The sequence below is a fragment of the Hyperoodon ampullatus genome (genome assembly GCF_949752795.1).
Source record: "Hyperoodon ampullatus genome assembly, chromosome: 10".
In the NCBI taxonomy this organism is placed as follows: domain Eukaryota; kingdom Metazoa; phylum Chordata; class Mammalia; order Artiodactyla; family Ziphiidae; genus Hyperoodon; species Hyperoodon ampullatus.
This window is the reverse complement of record NC_136923.1, coordinates 91,703,387-91,723,075: the sequence shown is the minus strand read 5'-3', so window position 1 is coordinate 91,723,075 and position 19,689 is coordinate 91,703,387. Positions and strand designations below refer to the sequence as shown.

General features: G+C 40.9%; 1 protein-coding gene across 2 annotated transcripts; it reads right to left on the bottom strand.

Annotated features, from left to right (window-relative positions):
- Positions 1 to 677: 677 nt before the first annotated feature.
- On the bottom strand, positions 678 to 19,336 carry TPMT (thiopurine S-methyltransferase; the record flags this gene model as incomplete). Of its 2 annotated transcripts, XM_079713649.1 has the most annotated exons (8): positions 678 to 1,485; positions 1,915 to 1,959; positions 5,499 to 5,584; positions 10,107 to 10,181; positions 10,841 to 10,893; positions 14,080 to 14,212; positions 18,088 to 18,180; positions 19,197 to 19,336. In XM_079713649.1, the coding sequence occupies 8 exons, from the start codon at positions 19,334 to 19,336 to the stop codon at positions 1,373 to 1,375; spliced, it is 738 nt and encodes a 245-aa protein (XP_079569775.1). In that variant the 3' UTR covers positions 678 to 1,372. The 2 variants fall into 2 exon arrangements, with proteins under 2 accessions (XP_079569775.1, XP_079569776.1); XM_079713650.1 differs by lacking the exons at positions 678 to 1,485; positions 1,915 to 1,959 and adding an exon at positions 2,112 to 2,231.
- Positions 19,337 to 19,689: the final 353 nt, after the last annotated feature.

Sequence of the window (19,689 nt, the reverse complement as noted above, 5' to 3'; positions counted from 1 at the left end):
AATGACGAGAGAAAGGAAGAGAGCAAGCCACATAGAATAGAAGCATCTCAGTCCGGGAGGAGAGGTGCAACCTTTGAACCGAGAAGGAGCAGACTGTAGGAGCTTTAGCATGGGCTTGTGAGCTCACAGGAGCAAAAGCTTGCTACCATTACGAACCTGAATCCCTCCTGGGTTGGTGAGTTCCGAGTTTCAGGCAGCCTCCGGGAACCTCCTTAACAGGCAGATCTCCATCACCTGTGTGGTTCCTTGGACCCAACCTGGGTTCTGGTCTCCAGCTTTGCTCTCCCCCAAGGGCACCTGGTCTTCCAGCACCCACTCTGACCACCTGTCTAATTTCATAACTCGTGCCCCATGTGCTTGGCTTCAGGGGTGAGGGATTTGGTGGGGAGGGGAAAGTGGTGCAGGCTCGAAGGTTTTGAGCACACACAGAAAAATGAGCTGGAGATGTATGGTTGAAAATGAGAAGCTGGAGATTTCAAAGTTTCTGAAATTTTCATAAACACACAATGAAATAATTTTTATAATACACACCATCCTATTAACATGAGCTAAACAATCTAAATCATTTAAAAATTAGGTAATGCGGTAAGAGAGGAATGTCTGATTTATCAAAATGTGATTTTGAATGAAAAACTGAAAAGTTTTGAATCTAAACTTTCATAATGAACAGACATGAATCCAGCCCTAAGTGCATTGCACTTCGTAAGACTTTATCATCTAAACAAGATTAAATTACAAGAAACAAAAAACTGCCAAACACCGAAAACAACTTTTAAAAATAATTTCTTTTTACAGTTTGGGAAAAATATTTTTTCCATATAGATTGGTTAATTTCATTAATTTAAAAGTTTATTTCTTCATTCTGTCACATATAAAATTATATAAGGAGAAAAAAATGTGAAAAGGAGTGCTAGGATTGAGTACAATATGAGGGTTTATAGTAAAAATTAATGTTTATATAATGTCTTAGACCATTATCTTTTACCTTGGACCCCATTAAAGTGTTACATTTACGCAATGGTTCTAAATTTCATAAACAATGCCAATGTTTCCGTCTATTATATTTAAGTTATATGCATTATATTTCTCTTTTATTCTTTAATTATACAAGTAATACATGCTGATTGTAAAAAATTCTTGCAATCTGTAAGTAAGACACACAGGTATAATCTTTCACCCCCCAATCACACTCTCTTTTCCAAAGTATGTGTTTTTTTTTCCTAAAAAGTTATAAGCATTTTTGAGCAAAGATCTGTGATATGATTTATGAAGAATTTTTTTCCAAAAGTCATCTATTATATTTTCATGCCTTAGCACAATTTTCAATTGCTCAAAAACATGTTGATATTACTTGCTTCTATTTACATCTCATTTACTTTCCTGTAAATAGATATAAATTTTCAATAATGTAGTCAATTCCACAACTTTTATGTGCTTCTTCAAAAACATCAACCTTCTCCAGACAATGAATATTGCACACTGAGCCTGAAACAAAAAGAAAGTGTGACAAGTTAAAACTTTATGAAGAATGCAACAGTTCTAAAAACATATCAGATGATTTTTAAAAGAGTGCGTACTGAAGATCTTTTCTTTCTTTTTAACGAACACAGGGAAATAAATATTAAGGGTAAATTTTCTGCGCTCTGAATTGTTATTATCACTTGTAACTCCTAAGAGCTAAAGTAAACATACCATCTCTCTAGAAGAATTCAGATGTCTTTAACATAAGCATACCATTTAGCTAAAAAGTCCTATTACAGAGATGGGTTCCTTTTTTTATTATAATAGTCTCCAATTAAATGGCTTCTGACTTTTAAATTTTATATACTTCTAGATATTAATAGTTTGCTAATAGCTCGAAACAGTTAACTGTTGACTTTATTTCAAAAGTTACAGCACATGTCTGTAACTTACCAAACAATGTTTTAATTTCAGCATCTGGAACGTAAAATGGTGGACCTAAGTAAAAGAGAAACATGGTGAAGAATAAATTCTAAAAGATCTAATTGTAAAGAGAAATAAATTCTCAGGGCCCACTTCTCAGCTTATTTCCAATGACCTTGGTATACACATTCCATACATAACTCAATTATCCAAATAGGTGAGGATGTGACAGGTTCTTCTGTTTCTTCTTTTGCACATCTGATACCAAAGACTGGCTTACTGAGGGGACTGGTAATGTTAGATGCCCATCTCCAGCTTACATGAGATGGCTGAGTCAGCCTTGGAACCTGGGAATAGGAAACTCAGAGTGGAGTTCATGAACAAATTCCCTTGGGGCTTCCTGCTTCCAGGGTATAGAGTTTCTACCATTCCTGCACTTACCCTCATCCTACAAACTCTGCCCATTTACCATTTACTTTAGAAGAAACAGCTTCTGCCCCTTTCTAGAAGGGAATTCTTAGCCTCCACCCCAGACAAGGCCTGTTCTATCTTCTTCCTACAGGCCCTTCCTTAGGCCTACTGTTCAGGAAGGGAACTTACATCATATTTGCAGAGCTGACATCTGTTTCCCTTATTTTCTATTTCCATCTGATTGTCCCAGACTTAATTATGGACACTAGGTCTCATCTTTTAATGAGTTTTTAAGATCTGGCTTATTCAAACAGAAAAAAATACAAACACAGATATTTATAAAACAAAGCACTTTTTAAAAAGGGCTCAATTAGGGCTTCCCTGGTGGTGCAGTGGTTGAGAGTCTGCCTGCGGATGCAGGGGACACGGGTCCATACCCCGGTCCAGGAAGATCCCACATGCTGCGGAGCGGCTGGGCCTGTGAGCCATGGCCACTGAGCCTGCACGTCCGGAGCCTGTGCTCCGCAACGGGAGAGGCCACAACAGTGAGAGGCCTGCGTACGGCAAAAAAAAAAAAAAAAAAAAAAGGCGCAATTAAAAATCAAATAGGGTACTTTTACAAATTAAAAGTGTGTATACTTCGTTTTCACTTCTTCCTGAAAAGCCACAACTTAAAGATCAGGCTTTGCAACAAAAAGAATAAAATACCTAGGAATAAACCTAACTAAGGAGACAAAAGACCTGTATGCAGAAAATTATAAGACACTGATGAAAGAAATTAAAGATGATACAAATAGATGGAGAGATATACCATGTTCTTGGATCAGAAGAATCAACAATGTGAAAATGACTCTACTACCCAAAGCAATCTACAGATTCAATGCAATCCCTATCAAACTACCACTGGCATTTTTCACAGAACTAGAACAAAAAATTACACAATTTGTATGGAAACACAAAAGACCCCGAATAGTCAAGGCAATCTTGAGAAAGAAAAACGGAGCTGGAGGAATCAGGCTCCCTGACTTCAGACTATACTACAAAGCTACAGTAATCAAGACAGTCTGGTACTGGCACAAAAACAGAAAGATAGATCAATGGAACAGGATAGAAAGCCCAGAGATAAACCCACGCACATATGGTCACCTTATTTTTGATAAAGGGGGCAAGAATATACAATGGAGAAAAGACAGCCTCTTCAATAAATAAGCTGGGAAAACTGGACAGCTACACATAAAAGAATGAAATTAGAACACTCCCTAACACCATACACAAGAATAAACTCAAAATGGATTAAAGACCTAAATGTAAGCCCAGACACTATCAAACTCTTAGAGGAAAACATAGGCAGAACACTCTATGACATAAATCACAGCAAGATCCTTCTTTTTGACTCACCTCCTAGAGAAATGGAAATAAAAACAAAAATCAACAAATGGGACCTAATGAAACTTAAAAGCTTTTGCACAGCAAAGGAAACCATAAACAAGAAGAAAAGACAACCCTCAGAATGGGAGAAAATATTTGCAAATGAAGCAACTGACAAAGGATTAATCTCCAAAATTTACAAGCAGCTCAGGCAGCTCAATATCAAAAAAACAAACAACTCAATCCAAAAATGGTCAGAAGACCTAAGTAGACATTTCTCCAAAGAAGATATACAGATTGCCAACAAACACATGAAAGAATGCTCCACATCATTAATCATTAGAGAAATGCAAATCAAAACCACAATGAGGGGCTTCCCTGGTGGCGCAGTGGTTGAGAGTCCGCCTGCCGATGCAGGGGACACGGGTTCGTGCCCCGGTCTGGGAGGATCCCACATGCCGCAGAGCGGCTGGGCCCGTGGGCCATGGCCGCTGAGCCTGCGCGTCCGGAGCCTGTGCTCCGCAAGGGGAGAGGCCACAACAGTGAGAGGCCCGCCTACCGCAAAAAAAAAAAAAAAAAAAAAAAAAAAAAAAACCACAATGAGATATCATCTCACACCAGTCAGAATGAATGGCCATCATAAAAAAATCTACAAACAATAAATGCTGGAGAGGGTGTGGAGAAAAGGGAACCCTCTTGCACTGTTAGTGGGAATGTAAATTGATACAGCCGCTATGGAGAACAGTATGGAGGTTCCTTAAAAAACTACAAATAGAACTACCATACGACCCAGCAATCCTACTACTGGGCATATACCCTGAGAAAACCATAATTCAAAAAGAGTTATGTACCACAATGTTCATTGCAGCTCTATTTACAATAGCTAGGACATGGAAGCAACCTAAGTGTCCATCGACATATGAATGGATAAAGAAGATGTGGCACATATATACAATGGAATATTACTCAGCCATAAAAAGAAACGAAATTGAGTTATTTGTAGTGAGATGGATGGACCTAGAGACTGTCATACAGAGTGAAGTAAGTCAGAAAGAGAAAAACAAATACCGTGTGCTAACACATATATATGGAATCTAAAAAAAAAAATGGTTCTGAAGAACCTAGGGGAGGGACAGGAATAAAGACGCAGACGTAGAGAATGGACTTGAGGACACGGGGAGGGGGAAGGGTAAGCTGGGACAAGGTGAGAGAGTGGCATGGACACATATACACTACCAAATGTAAAACAGATAGCTAGTGGGAAGCAGCTGCATAGCACAGGGAGATCAGCTCAGTGCTTTGTGTCCACCTAGAGGGGTGGGATAGGGAGGGTGGGAGGGAGACACAAGAGGGAGGAGATATGGGGATATATGTATATGTATAGTTGATTCACTTTGTTATAAAGCAGAAACTAACACACCATTGTAAAGCAATTATACTCCAATAAAGATGTTAAAAAAAAAGGTCAGGCTTTAATGTTCAAACACATTTAAATGAATCCAGAAGAAAACATCCCTTTTACACATTCAAAACAAATACAGTTATTTTTAAAATGCAATAAATTATAAAGTTCCAGAAATTAAACACAGCAATAGTTTAGAGATTTTCCTGCACACCCCTACCTCCCCACGTCCACGTCTCACCCCATCCTCCTATGAAGATGTATTTGTAGGCATCAGCCCAATACATCCCATCCCCACCACCATGGATGACACAGACTGCATGTATATCAGCAGTATGCCTCACATGAGATAAATTAGGAGAAAATAATGCTATCCAAGTCATAGAATTAAATCACGAAACAAGGCAACTGGAAAAAGAACAAGAAACTTTACCTGCATGTTTAGTTGGATCGTAAGAAAAAACAGACAAGAGGTACTGAAACCCAGTTCTTGTTAGGGACAACATTATATCTGCATAGCTGAAAAGAACATTAAAAGGCATGTGTTACATTTCTTTACAAAGAACCAGAGGCGGGGAGGGAAGCCAGCTTTTCCTTTCATCTCTATTACTGAGTTTAACTCTCCTAAAAAATCACATGAAGTAGATTCTCATTCTAAAAGCTAGAAATGGGCTCAGCAAATGATGTTACCTGCCTAAGCTGGGAAATAGCGAAGGATGGGAATCCGAAGGAGGCCTGGTTCTGGAGCCCATCAGACCAGAAGATGTCAAATTAAGCAGAACAGAGGCTCCCTCCAATGTGATGTGGTCCCCGGAGGCCCATCAGCTTTGAACGTATATTTCCCGAAGCACTGCCAGCTTTGGGGCAGTGGTTCCCAGACCAGGCTGGTTTACCAGATTACTTGGGCACCTGCTGGAAGAAGAGATGCTCGAGCTTCATTCATCCCAAGACTGAGTCAGTAGGTTTGCTGTGGGGCCTGGGATGCTGCAGTTTAACAAATATCCTGGATGATGGGGTCGTCACCGGGGGCACGGGTAAGGGGTACAAAACACAGTCCCTTTCCTCTCTTTAGTTGGAGAGAGATAAGACTAATAAACAGGCCAAAATTCAAGGTACTGTGACATTACAGTTCTGCATGGGTGGCATAAACCCTGAGTGCTATGGCAACTATCCTTTGGAGTAGGTGTCCTGAGGAGCAGGTGACGCCACTTCCCAGACGTGTCTGATGGGTTCAGAGTGGGGACCTGCCCTAACAGGGCCCATCAGCAGACAGACCAGGAGCCAGGCCTGGGTCTGGTACAGAATGATGAGTTGGACCAATCAGATGACTCCACTGGGAAACTGAGTTAAGAGATCCAAAGAGGAGCTGCTAGTTCGCTGTGGTCATTGGACCAAACGCTGGCGTTTCTGTGCTGGGTGGAGGCTGGAGCAGAGGAAGCTGAGTGCTGACGTAGGAGGGCAGACGAGGCACACACAGGGAGGTAAGAGGCCATGGGAGACAGACAGACAGACAGAGGTGGATGAGCTGCACAGCTCTGAGGAGCCTTGGCTCTTTCCACGGGGCCCGGCTGTGCTGCCATCCCTGTCCAGAGCCCTGGGAGAAATCAGGGAGGCTGTCCTGCATGGGGATTAGGAGTACGGACTCTGCAAGGTCCCTGAGCTCAAAGTTCAGCCCCTCCGCTACAGGCTATGTAAGCTTGACAAAGTCTTAACCCCTCTGTGCCTCAGTTTCCTCATCTGTAAAATGGGGATAAAACTAGTAACCAACTCACAGGTGGTTGTGAGAATTCAATGAGTGCACACACATAAAGTGCTTAGAACACTGCTTGGTACGTGGTAAATGCTCGGGTCAGTAGCTTATTCCGTTAGCATCCTCAACATAAACTCCCTTAAAACTTGAGCTGGCTTGAGCCGGTCACTCTTCCTTGCAAGTGAAAGAACCAGACCTAAGCAAACTTCTGAGCAGAAACCTTTACTTTTTAACTTTGGATTCTTGTTCTTAAGAAAGGAGGGACTTGCTGTCCCAAGGAAGTGATCAGTCAGACAGGTTTGGCAGGGTTTCAGAGGACTCACAGGCATCCTTCCTCTTGGAATGTGGACTTTCTCTCTCAACCGGTCTCAAAAAATTCAGAAAAATGAGAGGTATGATTGATGGTAGGCAAGAAACCTGAGAGTCACAGCAGAAACCACCTCATTTCTCGCCCATGTGTAATCTCAGCAGGAGACACCCCGTACTGATGGCAGGGCTGGGAAAAAGCACTAAGTACCATAAATGCTAAGATAAAGTCATTTATCTTCCTAATGGCTCAAAATAAGCAGTTATTCCGGAAACAAAGGCCAAGGCATTCTTGGGGCTGTGACAAGACAGACAGACAGACAGACACACACACACACACGCCTGGAAGGGGAGGAAAGAGAATAGGGGGACCAGGAAGACAGAGTCTGTGACCAAACTAGAACTAGATTCTCCAAGAGCTCTGGAGGGGCCTCATGACTCTTTCTTACCATGAACTGAACAGTTCAGAGGCCACTTAGATGGCCTTTATTTCTAGGACAGAGGAGGCGATGGTGGCTGGTGGGAAACAGTATATTTTCCTTGCTTTGAGTCAGGTTTGTTTTCACTCATTTACTCAACAAATATTTATTAAGCTCCTACTATGTGCTAAAATTTTATATACATATATATTTATATTTATTATTATGCCAGATTATATCATTATCTATAAAAATTAAGCCAGATGGTGGAGAAATAAGTGAACACAAGGTGCACGGTCTGTAGAGTGAGCTTTGTGATTTTGGGTTTGCTCCCCACCGCCTTGTGGATCTGAGCAACGCAACCAAAGCCTGCAGAGAGACTAACCTCGAGGAAGAGCGTGGACAACCTTAGGAAGCGGCGAACACCTACAATCTTAGACACTCAGCAGAACTGAGTTTAGTGTATAAATGTGGTGTTTTATGGAGATGCAGAAGTCACAGGTGATACTTTTGAGTTGATGATGGACACTGATGTCACATGGGAAATGCCGAGCAGACACTGGATATGGGATGTGGGTGTTTGGGAGAAAGAACAGAGCTGGAAATACGGAAACAATAAGGGCCAATACCATGTGCGACTTGTTCAGTTATTTCCCCAACATCATGTGTATTTAGACATAGTAGGAACTAAATGTGTATTTGTTGAATACCAGAATGAAAGTAATAGGAGGACTGAAGCAATCTTTGAAGGAGCAAGTACAGGAGAGAGGACGGCACAGCCTCGCTGAGGATGGTCCCTCCGGGAAAGATGACTTCTAGGCATGTGAGGAAGGTGAGGGTCCCAGAGAAGAGAGAAAGGAGGAACGGTGTCAGAAAGAAAAGGGGAAAAGGAGTGTGAATTATCACCAGAGGAAAATGTATATTAAGAGGATGTGGGACTTCCCTGGTGATGCAGTGGTTAAGAATCTGCCTGCTAATGCAGGGGACACGGGTTCGAGCCCTGGTCCAGGAAGATCCCACATGCCACGGGGCAACTAAGCCCGTGCACCACAACTACTGAGCCTGAGCTCTAGAGCCCGTGCACCACAACAAGAGAAGCCACCACAAGGAGAAGCCCGCACACCACAACAAAGAGTAGCCCCCGCTCGCCACAACTAGAGAAAGCCCACGTGCAGCAACGAAGACCCAGTGCAGCCAAAAATAAATAAAATTAAATCTTTAAAAAAAAAAAAAAGAGGATGTGGCAATGTCTAATTAAAATAAGATTAGGTTTTGCAACAAGCCTTACTCACCAAACAATTCTTTCTTTTGGCCCGCGTGCAGCATGCAGGATCCTAGTTCCCCAACCAGGTATTGAATGCCCTGCGCCCCCTGCCGTGGAATCTCAGAGTCTTAACCACTGGACTGCCAGGGAAGTCCCAAACAATTCATTTTTAAAAAGAGAAATTTGGGGGCTTCCCTGGTGGCACAGTGGTTGAGAGTCCGCCTGCCGATGCAGGGGACACAGGTTCGTGCCCCGGTACGGGAAGATCCCACATGCTGCGGAGCAGCTGGGCCCGTAAGCCATGGCCGCTGAACCTGCGCGTCCAGAGCCTGTGCTCCGCAACGGGAGAGGCCACAACAGTGAGAGGCCCGCGTACCGCAAAAAAAAAAAAAAAGAGAAAAATTTCATTTCGCTGATATGTTGAGTCTGCCTCCATACAACTAAGTAATTCAGTATTTATGTGTTACACCCAAGTAAGGCTGTGAATGATATTTGGGTTGGAAAGTACACACGAGGGGTCACATTTTACTCAGTATACTTTCGCATATTTTAATTTTATTTTCTAATAAGACCAGGTACAAAAGAATGGTCACCCAAAATATCCAGACCAAAAGCTCTAATACAATAGCAGCTAATAGTTAAACAGTCATTTAGGGTCAACACGGTACTTGTTACACGTGTCATTTCTTTCCATCCCCACAACAACCGTGTGAGGGGGCCTAGTCATGGGCGTGACTTTAAAGCCAAAGTCCTTGGGTTTTAATCTCAACTCTGTCACATACTTGCTGCCGCACTTTGGACAAGTAACTTAACCTCTTTGACCTTAGTTTCCTCATCTGTAAAATGGGAATAATGATAGCATAATACCTCACAGGGTTGCTTGGTGGATAAACTGTGTTGTTTCACATAAGGTATTTTAAGAAAGCCTGGCACATGGCAAGGGCTAAACAAGTATTACCTGGTACTCTCAGTGGAGGTGGTGAGGGTGGTATTAGTAGGAAAATTACAGCTTTGCAGAGGAGTAAACTAAGGTGTAGAGAAGTTGAATTCTTTGACCAGGGCAACACAGCTTAGAAGTGACAGAGCCACAAGCCTTGCACCCATGTCCCCGTAGCCAAATCCTATACTTTTTAGACCAAGATGCTATTGGATATAGGTCTTCTAATTCCAAATACAATAAGCTATTTCAAACTAGTAGAAGTCTAGAAATCTTCTGGAAACCAGAAAAAGTACAATATACTAAATTAAGGAGGCTAAAAAAGGGGGAAAAAACAACATAATTAAAGGAGCCAAATCACTAACCGTTTGCGATCACCTGGATTAATAGCGACTAATGCTCCTCTATCCCAAATTCTGTCGAATTTGCCAATATTTGCTCTACCAGAAAGAAAAAGATAAAAAAATTTATGTAAGAAAAATAACATCTTTAACAAGACAGTGTTCCCCATGGCACATGTGAGACCTCACCAGCTGTTAAGGAACGGGGATCTCGTATCTGCTTTTCCTGAGTTTCTAGGGATGTGCTGGGTGTGTGTGTGCGTGTGTGTGTGTGTGTGTGTGTGTGTGTGTAGCTGTCCATCTCCTCCTAGATCTAGGAGCTGGTGGCAGCAGCTTGGACTTGGGGGCACAAAGAAGGAACAAGGGACAGTTTGAGACAACTCTCCTCCCAGCCCCTGGAACAGGTATCAGGGACTTTTAGGAGGTGAGCTCTCACCTCCGTCCACACCCTGAAATGCATTTCTGTTACAGACACAGGTGTGAAGTGGAAGACACTTTCTTGCTCTCCTCTCTTTTTCCCTACCTTCCTAGGGTCATAATAATTTTTCCAGAGCTTAGCAGCTACCCAAGGGCAAAGATATCAAGTGTGCGGACATATAGGCTGCAGTTAAAAATAACTGCAGAACAGAGACTCAAATCAGTGCTTCATGGGTGCTACTGCAAGGGAATGGGAGTGATAAAAAGACCCTCAGCCCACCCCAGCATTGCCTAGCAAACACTCAAGTGTTTAAAAGTGCAGAGGTAGACATCAGTCCTACCTGGGAAGATCAAAAAGACTGCAACAGTACAATGAGATGTTCCCTGAAGAACTCTGCAATGAAAAAGTCAAGAAAAAAAAATTCCACTTAATTAGGAGGTAGTTGAATGGTCAAGGGAGAAAAAAGAGGGGCAAAGCAGCGCATGGGTGGTAGAGAAAGAACGTGTAATTAAACATAAAGAACATAATTTCACAGCAAATAATTTTTTTAGACATCTTACTTTAAAGTTTTATTTTTGGGGGACTTCCCTGGTGGTCCAGTGGCTAAGACTCTGCGCTCCCCGTGCAGGGGGCCCAGACTCGATCCCTGGTCAGGGAACTAGATCCCACATGCTGCAACTAAGAGTTCATGTGCTGCAACTAAAGATCCTGCATGCCACAACTGAGACCCAACACAGCCAAATAAATAAGTAACATATTTAAAAAAAACACTAATCTATAAAAAAAGTAAATTTTTATTTTTTTAATTTTGAAATAAATATGGACCATGCTGCAGAGAATTTATAGAATAAAGAAAAAACGTGCATGCCACCCTCTGAACACAGTGATTTTAATCATTTTGGTGAATTCCTCTCCATCTTCCCCGCCCCCACTTCCTGCACCTTGCAACTTACGCAAATATTTTTTTAACTGAAAATAAAATACAATTTTACTGAAAATAACTTTTAATGGAACTTTTTAAACTTAAAAACCTGTATGGGGTTCTTTTGGATCAACTCAAAAAGGAAAATCAGATTGGCTAATCATGAAGATCAGTTAACTATTACTCATTTTGGAGCTTGTTATATTTTAGCAATATTTACTTTAGCAAAATCCTAATATTTTGACCCCCTAATGACAAGTATACACATCAATCAATTACCAGGCAGACTGAGAGAGAAAGGACAGACATTTTAAAAGTTACTCATGAAAAGTGCAGTTGTGTTGACTCCCCAGTGTCCTCTCTTTCATGCACAGACTGATGAGCATTTATTTCCTGAGCACCTTGTAGACAGGACTAGCCCAAGTTCTAGATACTGCAGTGAATTTGACAGTCTCTGACCCCAGTGAGGACAGCCTGGTGGAGCAGAGAGGTGTGGGAACAAAGAACCATCACGGTACAGAACGGGCTGTACTGTTCTGGCTGTGTGTGCCCAGACCTGTGGGAACAGAGCAGACAGAGCAGGGAACTCACTGCCCGAGCACCGGGAAAGGCGGAACAAAAGGTGGCCGAAGAACTGGCTGGATGCATCTGCTGACATCACGGGTGTGGGAGGTGAGAAGTCTGGGAGGTGGGGGGAGGAGCAGGGTAGGAGATGTACTTCAGGATGTGCAAATGTTGGATTTTATTCTGAAATAAGGTGCAACAGAGGTGGGCGGCTCTTTGAAGACCAGTCTGGAAGCACAGTGGGGGTCAGCCCTGAGAGGAAGGGGCCTGGAGGCAGGGAGAACAGCCCGTGAATCTTAACTTTGGCTGCAGACTGGAATCACCTAGGAGCTTTAAATAGACCTGATGCCAGGCCCCATCTCTAGAGGTTCTGACTGAATCAGCTGGAGTCAAGGCCTTGGCACTAGGAATTTTAAAAGATCCACAGATAATTTCAAATGTGCCACCAGGGCTGAGAACCACTGCTCCAAGGAGTCTGGAAGAGGACTAGCCTCTCCGGACTGAGCAAACGGGAATTCTTAGATGATCTAAGAATGGAGTGGGAGGAAGCTGTAAAATAACGTCCTAGCAAGTTTCCTAGTGACCTGAGCAATTAATTTCAATATTTAGAAAAGAGAGTGCTTTGCGAGAGACCGAATGTACAGACGGATGGTGGCCAGACCACATCTGGTAAGAGAGCTCGGACTCATAACCTCTGCAGCAACTAGCCAGGGAAGCCTAACCACAGCCTTGCAGGACGTGGTCAATGACTGCCAGCCTCCCTGATTTTTACGCCTCCCCTCCACCCCACTCCTCTCTTCTAGCTCAAAATCAAATACGCTTCCCAAACCAATCACAAGGGATGCCGCTTCTAGTTAGCCAACAGCGCCAGAAGCCTTTGCATTTTTCTCTAGAAAGCTTTCCCACCCCCGTGCCAGGCTTTGAGCCTCTGACAAATGCAGTCGGCGCCTCCCTCTGAATTGACAGCCTCTGCTTGTTCTCACTGGGGTGGTTTCTGTTTATTTCCACATTATTACCCCAAGCTAGCGAAGCAGTTCCACCGGATCGTTCTGGTCACAGGAGGAGGACAACTCCCAAATCTATCATTTCCAGCCCAAATGCTTGGCACATGCTTCAGAGACGTTTGCCAGTTACCCCTTTATCATGCCACAGGTCTTTTAAACATCTCTAAACTCATTAACTAAACTCATCTCCAGAACAAAACTCATTTTCTCTGCTCTTCAACTTGCTTCTCCTTTATTCTCTGCTATCCAACCAGTCATCTGAGCTGGAAATGGGAACTCACCACCCGCTGGATTCCCACTCAATTAATCACTAAATCCTCCCAGTTTGACACCCTAAACATCATTTTAATCTATCTGTTCCTCTAAGTGCCCCATCACACTCCCGGTGCAGCCCTTCAGGATCTCCTTCCTGGACCACTGCTCACAACCTCCTATCTGGTCTCTTTGCCAGGAGGCTACTGCCGTTCAAGCTCACTTCCCTGGAGGCCACAAGGGTGGTCGGTCACAAAAGAAAATCTGGCTGTGTCACATTCAGGTACCAGCTTTACAGGACATCTGGACTGGATGACCTGACTCTCTGCCTGTCCTAGCCCTATCTGTCACCACACTTCAGGTGTGGCGACACACTTCAGGAAGCTCCCCCAGGCTGGGTTAGGAAACATTCCTCTCTGTTCCCTTAATACCCCACGTCATTACACTTAGTCCATGTATGATAAACAGCCTCCTTTGTTCCTCTTCTCTCCTAAGCTAAGCGATTCTTTAGGGCAGGGACTGTGTTTTCATCTCTTCAGTGTCTTATGCAGGGTGTGGCACAAGACAGGTTCTCAGAAACACCTGTTTATAAATTAAAAATCAAACGAACCCAAATCAAAAACACGACAAATAAGCTTTGACCTTGGCTTTTATATATATTTGTTCACACCTAGCTACTGTTTATCTTTTTATGCTCCTTACACTGTATAATATCCAGGTGAATCTGGTGATAAAGTGGGGTCATCTGACACTTGTATAGTATCCTCACTTACTCATGCTGAGAAAAACTTTCTTCTGGGGGTATGGAAATAACTATTTACCAAAATCAAAACACACCTTGAATACTTTGGCTCCAGGAATTTCCATAATTTGTTCTTCTGAGTAAGAAAGATTCTGCTCCGTAAAAAATTCCTGTATGCCAAGTTCACTGATTTCCACACCAACTACACTGTGTCCTCGGTCTGCAAACCTGCATAAAATCATATAATTACACTTAAATTTTTATTTCAAATACAGTACTAAGTAAAAGGATATATACCAATAAGCATACATTTTCCTTAATTTTAAGGGATTTATTTGAATTCAGACTCACAACGTTTCACAGAACATGTAGATACACAGAAAGTGGACCTATATATTCTCAAACCTTATGCTATGTGGAATTCTGAAAAAATGATTTATACGACCTTAGGAAAAATTTAAAAGTTTGGAAAATTATACCTTAACATGTTGATTTACTACAAATGGATTTGATTGGAAGAGTTTCTGATTTAAAAGCATCCTATGAATTAGATATGCTTTTCAAGTTCTCTAAATCAGCTCTGTCCATTAAAACTTTCAGTGATGATGGAAAAATCTATACCTGTGTTATCCAATCCAGCAGCCACTAACCACATAGGCTATTGAGCCCTTGAGACGTGGCTCACGTGACTTAGTTTAAACAGCCACATGGGGCTGGTAGATACCGTACTGGAGCACTCGGCTCTAGAACATTATCGTCCATTTCTATAATAATCTTATAATTTCCACTTACACTAAACCCTATCCAGAAATTTATTTGATTACCATATGCAAAAGCTTACCAGTATTTTTCTAGTAAGCTTTATAATTACAGAATTCAGTCTTGGGATCCTGGACCTCAAAGAAAACAGCACTAGTGGCACAAATACCCAGGTACAGTATTGATTTTATGTTACATTAAATAAACACATAAGTCAGTTATGCAACATATGCATTTTTTAAAATCACACACCATGCAAAATCATGCAGTAAAAATCATGAGGCTTTGGGGAAAATGGGGGTTGGAGTACACATTAAACAACTTTGTCCTAATGGAGTATATTCAGCTATAAACAACTGAAATCTTGCCATTTATGACAACATGGATGGACTCTGAGGGCATTACGCTACGTGAAATGAGTCAGACACAGACAAACAGCTTATAATCTCACTTATATGTGGAATCGAAAGAAAACAAAAAACAGAAACAAGCTCATAGATACAGAGACAAGATTGGTAGTTGCCAGAGGCTGGGGGTGAGCAATGGGTGAAATGGGTGAAGGAAGTCAAAAGGTACAAATTTTCAGTTATAAAATAAATAAGTCATGGGGATGTAATGTACAACATGGTAACTATAGTTAGTAGCATTGTACTGCATATTTGAAAGTTGCTAAGAGAGTAGATTTTAAAAGTTCTTATCACACACAACACTATGTAGTTCTGTAACTATGTATTGATTAACTAGATTTATTGGGGTGATCATTTTGCAATATATGTATATACAAATATCAAATCATTATATTGTACACCTAAAACTAACATAATGTTGTATGTCAATTATACCTTAATTTTTAAAAAGGTTTTTTTTTTTTAAGAAAAAGCTGCTGCACATTTGCCATAATTCATCTCCGTGAATCAGGATTTTCTCAATAATATGCAATCAAACAGTATTTAGAAATAAAATGGATTAAATAGTACTTAAGAAAAAAAACTTAGTGCCACATTAAAAAGAAAAAAGACAAGAACCTAATAGACATGGTGGCACAGTTTTACATGTTAAATGGTTACAAAATATATAAATACTACAACATGGCACTTTACCTTGAGAGAGACCTGAAGTTTACTTGTAGACTTGTAGGCGTTGGAAGGGCTGCAGCTTTCAAGTTATTGTAAAGTAATGGAAGGGGGATTATTGGCAGCCATGGAAAGTTCCAACACTGGCTGTGGATGGGAGCAAGTGGCTCACAGCACACCGAGGTGAACTGAGGTATCTGGGAGATAGCTGAGGTTTGTGCATGGGTGCATTTTGTCTATTTATACACGGTTTAGTAGAGCTGGGTATTGTTATCTGCTTTCACCTCATGTTTCTTGCAGACAAAATTACATATAAGCAGATGTGAAATTCAAACCATGCTCAAGTTGTTCCTTAATGTATCAGTGGAGTTAGAATGCAATTAGCATTTTCAAAACAACTGAACAATAGCAGAACTGATGGTACCTATTCCCTACACAAGAGGACACACTTTCAATGTGGTCAGAACATGAACTGTTTATAGTTCTAAAACATACATATTAATAACTTGTCTTTCACATTTCCTGGGAAATTTGTAAGTTAACATACATGGAATTTTTTTTTTATTCTCCATACATTTTTTGAAGTTATAAAATATAAACAAAAAAGTTACCCAAACCAGCTGCATGGATTTTTACTTCTACTCAACATATGGAAAAATGAACCATAGCCTACTATAGACTGGCATAGGCTGGATTATACTGGAATATATTGTCCTAAAAGAAAACCAAAACCTAAGGAAATGTCTTAAACATTTTATGTTAATGCTTTTGGGCTTCAGCTCATAGTTTATCTATTCACATCTGATATCTGTATAGACCTTAATACACAAATTTGTTACATAAGTGAAAAATCCTCTAATATAATAACTTTTATACAATTACAGTAGCTTAGTTCTGGCATTTTTATTACAAAGGACTTTAGACCCTAAATCTTCAACAATCACATTTAATTGGCTGTTTCATGATACCATTTTCTAACCTTGTCTCAAAGCCTCTGCTAGAACTAGATTGTTATCACTTATGACACAGCAATAAGACAATCTGCTCATAGAGTTAATGTTTTTCTTGCAGGTAGTTTGCAAAGTAATTCTTTCTTCTGGTTCAGTGAGTTGGTTAGGATATAATGTTCTCAATTTGGTGGCCACCCTAGAATCTTAAGCCACAGCAGCCACTCACAAATGCTCTCAGCTACAAGTTGAGGGAGCAGGGGGCTGGCTGCAAAAATGTCACCGTCCCCGCTCAGAAATCCACTCCCAATGCACACATGTTCTGTAGTTTGCCCATCTGTATTTATGTAGGGAAGAGAGCGTTTTTAAGTTACTATTTTTTCATTTACTAATCATTTTCATATATTTTATTTTTCTTTCCTGATTGACGATCAAAGTTCTCAACGTTCAAGCTTATACAAGATTATGTCTTGGCATGTACGATAGCGCCTGTACATTATCATCACAACAAATTCTGTATAGGAAACGATTGCCAGGTTTGTGACTTTAGGGTAACCCATAGTGACAGTGGCTTGTGAATTAAAGTGAATTCTCTTCACAGAGAATTACTCATAAGAAATATTTTCTTTATCACTGGTTTTATTAGCAATGATTCATGAAAACAAAACCTCCTATGTGCTCGTAGAGGGAAGGGAGAGTTGAGTTGAACTGTGGAATATACACGGTTTTGCCAAAAAGCTGTAATTCATTTTGAGCTTTTCTGTCCACCTCTATTTAAAATACCTAAAATTAACTTCGTTACATTCCAAAACCACCTACAAAAACTAAACCACACACAAAGATGAAGGAAATTTAAGAGGGAAGGCTGGTTGCATCCTCCGCCTCCCCCACCACTTTGATTGTAGACTAATTCTTTTGCTTAGAAACTCAATACAGAGAGCTCCGTGCTTTGTGACCGCCTGGAGGGGTGGGATAGGGAGGGTGGGAGGGAGGGAGACGCAAGAGGGAAGAGGTATGGGAACATATGTATATGTATAACTGATTCACTTTGTTATAAAGCAGAAACTAACACACCATTGTAAAGCAATTATACTCCAATAAAGATGTAAAAAAAAAAAAAGAAAGACTAGTTCTCCCCTCTGTTTCTGCACTGTCTTCCTGTTTGAGAGTGTTACCTCTATGAACCCATCAGTATTAGTCTAATAAAAATATAGAATCCCTGTGCATTTCCTGAGAATGGAATTTTTTAAACTTACATCCTATTATTCACCCAAAGTGTTTATCATCAAGACAAGAAAGTAGGTTGATGCTTATCTGCTCATACCATTTCATCTCAACTGCTTTTCCACAAAGAGGAAAAAATACCCTCAGTTCTTTCTCGCCTTTAAGAAAAGTATCCAAATGCTTCTTTAATAGCCTGGGGATTAAAAAAAAGTTGTTTTAATTAGCCCAAGACACAGAGGAAAGGACTACAATTTTACAATGCTAAGTACATTTCATGTATTACCTCACTTAATATTTCCCAAAAACCTTATGAAGTAGGTAACATTATTCATTAAAATCTCCAGTTTATACATGAAGAAACAGGAAGGTTAAGCAACTTGCTCAGTCAGGTAACTAGGAAGCAGTTAATGTGACTCAAACCTGGGGCTTTCCCGATTAGTAATTAAACATAAAAAATTATTTTTTCCTTGGTTGATATGTTTTGAAAATGTATACCTGTGTGTGTGTGTCTTCTAAGGCCAGCTACATGACAGAGATAACTCACACAATGGTTCTAGGATGATACCCCAACTATTACTTAGTGTGCAAATGTAATAATAATAATGATGTCTCCTGGGCAGTCAGGGTGGCTGCCTGGAAGAAGGAACATCTGTCACGACCACTTTACTCAGCACTGACCCATCTTTATTGCTGCTGCTTCAAAGCCCACTACTACTACTACTATTACATTGCTAAGCATTCAGCTCACTTATTAATTTCTCTCAGCTTCTCTTCTTCCACCATATAGATAATACTTTAACATTTGAACACATGCTATTGGAAAGCAAAGTCAGAACACCACCACTTTTCAGTATAAAGAGATGCCAGCATTAATATAACTTGAGCATCTGCATATGTATAAACATGTATGCCCAACAAATGTTATAGGGGATTAAAAAAAAGACATTTCATAAATCTAAGATGTCATCAACTGTAAGTCACGCCATTACTTATACTCCATGAGAAGAAATATCACTGCCAATTCAACTATGACATGACACAGATGCATCCTGATTTCAGAGATGCTCCAATGTGAAAAACTAAAAATGTGCATCTTAAAATCAAATAATGGGTATCTATATTATTATTTCTATTTCCAAAGTCAGCTTCTGATAGAGCATTTCTGTTATAGACCAATATTTGATATAAAGAAATGTAAACATTTCTTACTGATTTCCTCGTTCTTGGTGAAATGCAGTTTTGTGATTCACCCACTTTTCTTGCCATTCTTCCAGAGTTAGCACTCGGTTTTTCTGTGCCTCAGTGTTGGGGTACTCTTCAGCATCAAGTACTTCTCTTGTATTAGCCATGGTTTTGTAGATAGCTTTTGACTCAGAAACAAATGTCTCCAATGCCTAAGTGGAAAATGTTTGCAAGGTTGTCACTTAAGTGCATTTCAATTCTATTGATGAATGAAGAAAAAACCTATTATTCTCAGCAGTATGGCTTTTATTTTACTTTAGTTTTTAATTAATTAATTAATTTATTTTTGGCTGTGTTGGTTCTTTGTTGCTGCTCGCGGGCTTTCTCTAGTTGCAGCGAGCGGGGGCTACTCTTCGTTGCGGTGCGTGGGCTTCTCACTGCAGTGGCTTCTCTTGTTGCGGAGCACAGGCTCTAGGCGCGCGGGCTTCAGTAGTTGTGGCTCGCGGGCTCTAGAGCGCAG